The sequence below is a fragment of the Elephantulus edwardii genome, unplaced genomic scaffold (assembly GCF_000299155.1).
Source record: "Elephantulus edwardii isolate Elephantulus edwardi_28Jun2011 unplaced genomic scaffold, EleEdw1.0 scaffold00003, whole genome shotgun sequence".
NCBI lineage: Eukaryota > Metazoa > Chordata > Mammalia > Macroscelidea > Macroscelididae > Elephantulus > Elephantulus edwardii.
In genome coordinates this window covers 21,839,722-21,847,473 of record NW_006399753.1, presented here as the reverse complement: position 1 = coordinate 21,847,473, position 7,752 = coordinate 21,839,722, and the positions used below count along the sequence as shown (strand labels likewise).

Below are 7,752 nucleotides of genomic sequence, written 5' to 3'. Positions count from 1 at the left end.
GAAAGGAAGACCCTTGATGAGATGGATTGACTCAGTGACTGGGGTAATGGGAGTAGATGTGTCAGAAACAATAATGCTAGCTCAGGATAGACCAGGTTCAGAGCTGTTGTACATAGGGTCACTATGAGTCACAGTTGACTTGATGGCACATAATAACAACAACTATATATTTAAATATAATATTTAAATAAAATTATCTTCTCATACTCTTTCATCTACTTTTATTTACCACATTTTTCCAATTGTTAGCATATTGAGAGACAACGGAAACCTCTTCACATCAACCACCTATTTTCAAATAAAGCTTTGTCCACATTTCAGGATATTTATAAGCCAGTATATGAAAAGGGCAATTATGAGGCCAAAGGCCATAAACATTTTTAATGTTGCTGACATTTATTCCCAAATTGCTTTGCAGAAAAGCTGGTGTTCTTTTCTTTTGAGTTTAATCCCAAAGCAACTCTATGTGGCAAGAGAAGCAACTAAGGTCATGTAGAACCATGGAAGTATTAGTGTTCAACCAGAACTAACAGCTCATGAATGTTTCTATGAAAAAAACCTTCAAGTTATGTATAGTGTTCGCTTAGCTGCAGTTAAAACTAGCTAACAACCTTCCTGGGACTCAACATTTAAATACGACACCAAAGAGTGAATTGTCAGCTCAAGTCTTGAGTACAGGCAGCTGTATGCTCTCTGTTCTTGGGCTGTTTCCACTGACCTGCTTACATGAATGTTTAGCTCAAAGATAATTTACAATAAACTCTTGTCACTTGAAAATGAGCAGCCTGGACAATGTTCAGTCCATTTGAATACTGAGAAAATAAACAAGCTCGGATGAGATTTCTTCTTGTCTTTGCAGTCCATTTTGGAATGAGTGCTCCAAATACTTCACTTTCTTCTGAAGCTCAAAGAAGATTTTATTGAAAATAAAGCTGTTTATTTGGCAATCTGGGGGGACCTCTTTTCAGAAACCACAGCAATGGATGGCTTTGGAGTCCTACTTCGAAGGAACCAGTTCACCTTCCTTGTCCTCTTTCTTTTGCACATTCAAAGTCTGGGCCTGGATATTGACAGTCGTCCTACCACTGACATCTGCGCCACACACACAATTTCACCAGGACCCAAAGGTGAGAAAGGGGAAATATAATTTCCATCCGTGATAATTCCCTCATCCTACAGCTCCACCTAAGCGCCTTTCTTCCCCTCTCGCGTGTTTTCTCATGCTCCTTCTCTTTGGGAAAAGGCTAAGACTTGTTTCTTTTTTAAAGCTTTTCCTTGTCTTTAGAAATGACAAGAAAATAAGACACTATTGGGATGGGCTAGATTCTGGGGGCAGGGTATTCATCCAGGCCAGGGAGAATTCTTTCTTCCCTACACATGCACAAATCAAGGCATTAGTCTTTATGACTTTCTTTAAGAGCATTCTTTCTTCTTGGTTTCTTTTCGTTCAAGCTCATTTCTCATACCATTTCTGGTAGAACTTCTGGGTGAAAGGTTAGCAGGGTAGGAATTAAATTTTTGTTACATTTTATAATATAAATAGATTCTTCATTTCCAATGAAGAGGCTGGGGAATTTTTGTTAGGGGTTAGAGGTAATATATAAATGAACATTTCTTTTATTTGAAAAGTGGAGTCTTTGAGGCCAAGTGCCTTGAGCTAACGGATGATAAAATATTGCAAAAACATTTTTTTTAAGTAGAGGCAAAGTCCAAATATGCTTCAAGCAACTGGTTGATAAAAAGTACTGCTGTTTTCTAGCACTGGCTCCACACTTTTGTTCTGAAAGTGGTCACTGCAGTGCAGATTGGCATTTCCTTATTAGTAATTCATGCTATGTTTCTCCCGGCTATACGGTGGAAGGAAAGAAGCTGCTTAAATTTTTAAGTAGAAAAAAGGGCCTTTCAAAAAAATCAGAAACACATCACCCTATGCTTGTCAGTTATTTAAATGTGTATTGCTTAAAGTGCATTTTTTTAATCAGTGAATTAATTTCCTCCTAAGATTGCAATCCAAGTTTTAACCTTTGATACCATAAAATAAATGCAGGGAGGAACAATGGGACCTCAGGGCTTCCAAACAATTTCTTGGGTGAATAAATGAATAATGTGAGGGCAGATCCTCAGAAAAGAAAGTTTTGGTTAGAAGTAAAGTATTTACTTAAACCCTTTCTGCATTTTCTGTAGAATACACTAAACTTTGTGTTAGTCTTAGAGTTTTGGGAGAGTAGGGAGGTGGGAGCAGGAGCTACTGAAATGTGTTTTCTTCGCCTCTGCAAATGAGACAGTCCATTTGAGAATGACATGGTTAAATAATTATCCTGGCAGGAAAATAGCAACTTTGAAACTGGGAAATGGGAGATGAAATTCTGTTAAGGTAATGTGCATAATATAGTGCATTCCACAACAAGAATTCCATGCATTCCAATTCAGTCAACATATTGAACACCTACTTGATGGCAAACATTCTTTTAGGCACTGAAATATAAGAACTCATGACATAAGAGGAATGAAACTAATGTGAATAACACCATAATAATGCATTAAATAATATATATTAGTGTCACAGGCAATAAAGAGATAATCAGTTTAGCTGGGAGAAGGGAGAGAGCTTAGGATATTTCCTGAGAAGAGAGATTTTGCATTGGGATTCAAGTGTGATTATTTTAAGCAAATGGGTGTGGAGGGTGGAGTCCTTCAGGGAATGAAAAGAGTTTGGCAGAAACAAGAACAAAAAAATCTGTAGAATGTACTTGGTGGGGGGAGAAGAAATCCCATTAATCCCAGATTTGGATAATTTGCAAGATGAAGATAAAAATTTTAAATCCTTCCAGCAACAAAACATGAAGTAAACGTGTAAGAACTTTTTTGAAACCATTTTATCACTTTAATCCGTATGCAATAAAAATTTATTGACTGTTAATGAGGTGTCCACCATGAGTCTTCCGCGCTTCATTTCTCTACCTCACACTTAACTTTTGGCTCCCAATCAGAAACTCTGTTAACATTTCTGACTACCTTTACTCTATTTCTGAATCTCCATAAAAAATTTAGAGGTGATTGTAAGTAAAAAATATGACAGAATGAAGATATATATACTCATGGAACAGAGCCATTTCAGAAGGAATGTTCTAGAACTCTATGCTCCAGAACTATATCTTTCAGACTTCATTATGATTTCTACTTCTTTGCCAGAGCCTCAGGACTTTGGATCAGTGAACTCGAAGTTTCCTGCTTTGCAGTATCTCATGATTCTGGAACATACTGAAATGTATTGTTAGTCCCAGGTTTTATGTAAAGTAACAAGGTGGTTACGCTAAGGAAGATAAGGCCTTTGCCCTAGAATTTGTATCAACAGTGTACGCTTTGTATTAATTGCAAACTCTTGAAGGTCAGGGCTTAGTTAACTGGTTTGGTTTTCTTTCTTTGGTAATTGCCTGCCCATTGACCTTCCTATACTAACGCATTGTGCTAGTTGTGAATTGTTATTGTTGTTGTTGTTATGTGCCGTCAAGTCGCTTACAACTCATAGTAACCCTGTGTACAAGAGCCCTAAACCCTGCTTTAGCCTGTGTCAACCTCATTGTCTCCGACACACCTACTCCCACTACCTCAATCACTGAATCAATCCACCTCACAGAGGATCTTCCTTTCCTTTACTGTCTGTCCCTCCACTCTGCCAAACATGATGACCCTCCACAAGGACTGGTCCCTCCTTGCAACATGCCCAAAGTACGTCAGACAAAGCTTCAGAATCCTTGACTCCAAGGAGCAGCCTGGCTTCACCCTCTCTAGGAAGAGCCCATTTGTTCTCCTAGCAGTCCTTGGTATATTCAACACATCCCTCCAGCACCACAGTTCAAAGGCATCAATTCTCTTTCTATCATCTCTAGTCTCTGTCCAGCTCTCTGATGGATAGCACGCAATTCCGAAGACTATAGCCTGTATCAGGCTATAATTTGAATACATAACAAATAAAAGGAATTGTGCCTTCTCTCCAGATCTCAGATTTCATTTAAACAAGGAAGGGAGGAAGGGTGGGAGGGAGGAGGATAAGAGAGAGAGAGAGAGAGAGACTTAGTTGCCAATAATTCAACTCTGACTCAAGGCAACCCCAAATGTGTCAGAGTACATCTGTCTACAGGATTTTTAACAACTGATTTCAAGGCAAAACATCACCAGGTCTTTCTTCTAAGGAGCACTTACTGTCATCAAGTTGGAACCAATTCATAGTTAACCCTCTGGTGGGTTTCCAGAAATTGAAATTACATAGAAGAAGATTGTGTCTCTTTCTCCCATGGAGCAGCTGGTGGATTCAAACCACCAGAGAGGTGGCACCTTTGGGCTAGCAAACACTTTTCTCCGGACTGTGCCTCTGGAGCTCCTTGTCAACCCTCTCATCTCTCAGCTGGTAGCCATGTGCCTTAATTTTTATGCCATCCAAAGACTCAAGCTTCCCCACAGTCTGCTTCCTTACTTTGTGAACAACTTTGTACAACACTCTCTTCTCCCACCTAAACAGGGCAGACTTACTTTTTAGTTCTACAGAATGTTTGGAGGCTAAGCTATCATTTTCAGGAACTAGGTTACTGTCTTTGTTGAGTACATTTTTTCTAAGCTGAAGCTGATCTCTTATGGCTAATCATCTAGTATTACATTTACAAGCATTCTACAAAAAAAATTTCCCTCAATTCATATATATATTTCTATCTCTATATCTATATATATGTTGTTGTTGTTGTTAAGTGCTGTCAAGTTGTAGATGACTCATAGCAACCCTATGAATGAAAGACATGAACACTTCTATAACTTTCATCATTTCTCCAAATCCATAGGATTTCTGGAGGCAAACTGTTTATGGAAGTGGATGCCACTCCTGCTTCCAAGCTTGTTTCAGTCGGGGAGCTCCACCAAACACCGTCCACCATGGGTAACCATTGTCACATTTGACACATCAGTGTCACAGTGTTCAGCTTCACAGCAACCACAAGTTACCTCTGTACAGTAAATAAACAGATCAGTGCTATGCCACTTTATATTTGATATATATATATATATATATATCCCAGAAGAGACTCTGAAAATTACTGATGATTTCAAAGCAAAGATCTAGAAGACAAAATATTATGGCGAAATATGCAAACACTCCAGAGTTAGTAAACGAAAAGCCATGAATGTGCTCAAGGTGGGAGAACTGAAGAAAAACTTAAAGCCTCCAGTTATAACATTGAAGGATTCTATGGATAAAATATTGAATGATACATGAAAACATTAAAGAAAATGGAAGGAATATACAGAGTCACTATACCAAAAAGAGTTATCATTCAATCATTGCAGGAAATAAAATGAACAGAAAACAATGGTATTAAAGAGTTCTTATGCTGGAGCTCTGGTGGCCTCGTGGCAAGAAACTGTGCTGCAATCCTAAAGGCACATGGTTTGAGGCTACCAGCAGCTCCATGGGAGAAGAATGGGCCATCTCCTCCCGTGGGATTAACTGCCCCTGAAAACCCACCAGAGGAACAGCTGTGGGTTGGTTTCAACTCTATGGTACATAACAACAACAACAACACTATGGTGTAATCTATAGAATGTTCCACTGCTTACCAAAAACCAATGGTACTAAAGGAAGATGTTTAAGCTACATGGAAGTCATTGGCAAAAATTAAGGTTCTAGGTACTGACAGATTATCAACCAAAGAATTACAACAAACATAGGTTCAAACAGAACAAGTGAATATTGAATGGTTTAAAATTAGAAAAGATGCATGTCGTGGGAGTATCCTGCCACTGTACTCAGTCACTTACATATGCCAAGGAATTTAGAAGACTGTCATCTACCTGACCAATCTATTGGAAAAGATCCATATTTATGCACAGTCCTCAAAAAGTGAGCCAACCAAATGCAGAAATTATCAAACAATGTCACTAATATTGTTGTTGTTGTTATGTGCCGTTGAGTTGCTTGCGACTCATAGTGATCCTATGTACAGCCCTGAAACCTGCTCTATCTTGTGCCAACTTTACTGTCTTTTAATTTTTTTAAAATTTTATTATTTGTGTGTACTGTCAAATCAGATCTGACTGGTACAGGAAGAGATTGTCCCTCCTTCCCCAGCAGAGCATCTGGTGGATTCGAACTGTGTGCCTCTGGGATTGCAGTGCAGGTTCTTGACACTAGGCCACCAGAGCTCCCCTAACTTTACTGTCTTTGACACACCTACTTTCATTACCCCAGTCACTGTATCAATCCATCTCATCGATGGTCTCCCTCTCTTTCTCCATCTCTCACCCTTCCAAGCATGATGTCCATCTCCAAAGACCTTGCAACATTCCCCAAGCATGTCAGATGAAGCCTCAGAATCCTTGCTTCTGAGGAGAAGCCTGGTTTCACCCTCTCCAAGATGAACTTGTTTGTTCTCCTAGTAGTCCATGGTATATCCAATACTATTCTCCAGCACCACAGCTCAAAGGCATCAATTATCTTTCTATCATCCCTAGTCATTGTCCAGCTCTCTGAATCATAGCAAGCAATTGCAAAGACTATGGCCTGGATCAGGTGCACCTTAGTCTCCAGACTGAGTTCATTGCTCTTCAGTACTCTAGAGAGGTCCCTGACAGCTGACTTTCCCAATGCAATTTGTCTCTTGATTTCCTAGCTACTGGTACCAAGAGTGTTGATTGTGGGGCCAAACAAACTAAAGCTGTTAGTAATCTCAATCTCTTCATCATCTTTTATATTGCTGACAATCACCCCAGTGGTAAGAATCTTTGTTTTCTTGACGTAGAGATTCAATCCATACTTCTTAAGGCTGCCCTTGACCTTCTTCTGCAGCAAGCACTTCAGGTCCTCCTCAGTTTCAGCAAGCAGGGTTGTATCATCTACATAATGTAGGTTGTTGATAAGTCTCCCTCCAATCCTGATATAGCCCAGCCTCCTGGATGATCTGTTTTACATACAGATTGAAAAGGTATGAAGACAGAATACATCCCTGGTGAAAACCTCTCTGATTTTTAACCATGCAGTGTCTCCTTGAGGTGTTCTGATGACTGCCTCCTGGTCCAAGTACAGGTTTCACATAAGCAGAGTCAAATGTTCTGGGATTCTCATTCTTCTCAAAGTATCACTAATATGGCATGCAAGTAAAATATTGGTCAGTATTATTAAAAAATGGCTGTAACAGCACATCTACAGGGAAATGCCTTCATTTCAGACTGGATTCAGCAAAGATCATGGGAAAAAAAGGAAAGCATTACCGATGTTAGAGGGGTTTGGGCTGAAAGCAGAGAATAACAGAAAGATGTTTTCTTGACTGTGAAAAGGAATTTGACTGTGCAGATCATAATAAATTATGTGTTCATCAAAAACGTTTTCCAACAGAGTGAAAAGAAAACCTACTGACTGGGAACAAACATTTGGCAATACCATCTCAGACAAAAGTCTCATAACGAAAGTTTATAGAATACCCCTGGGCCTCTACAAGAAAAAGTCCGATTACCCAATTAGAAAAGGGTCAAAAGACATGGAAAGAATTTTCACAGAGGAAGATATTCAAATGGCCAACAGACATATGAAGAAATGTTCCAAATCACCAGAAATAAGGGAGATGCAAATCAAAACTACAATGGGATACTATCTCACTCCAGTAGCAGTGGCAAAGTTTAACAGGACAGCAAGTAATAAATGTGGGAGAGGATGTGGTGAGATAGAAACTCTTCTACATTTTTGATGGGATTGTAAAACGGTGCAAACAG

The 7,752-nt window shown here is 39.2% G+C and overlaps 1 protein-coding gene across 1 annotated transcript in view; it reads left to right on the top strand.

Annotated features, from left to right (window-relative positions):
- The first annotated feature begins 979 nt into the window (after window positions 1-979).
- The window catches only part of COLEC10 (collectin sub-family member 10 (C-type lectin)), a 48,383-nt gene continuing 41,610 nt past the window's right edge, over window positions 980-7,752 (top strand). The window contains exon 1 of the mRNA XM_006879323.1: window positions 980-1,127. Within this exon, the coding sequence (XP_006879385.1) occupies window positions 980-1,127 (148 nt within the window). The remainder of the gene's footprint in view (window positions 1,128-7,752) is intronic.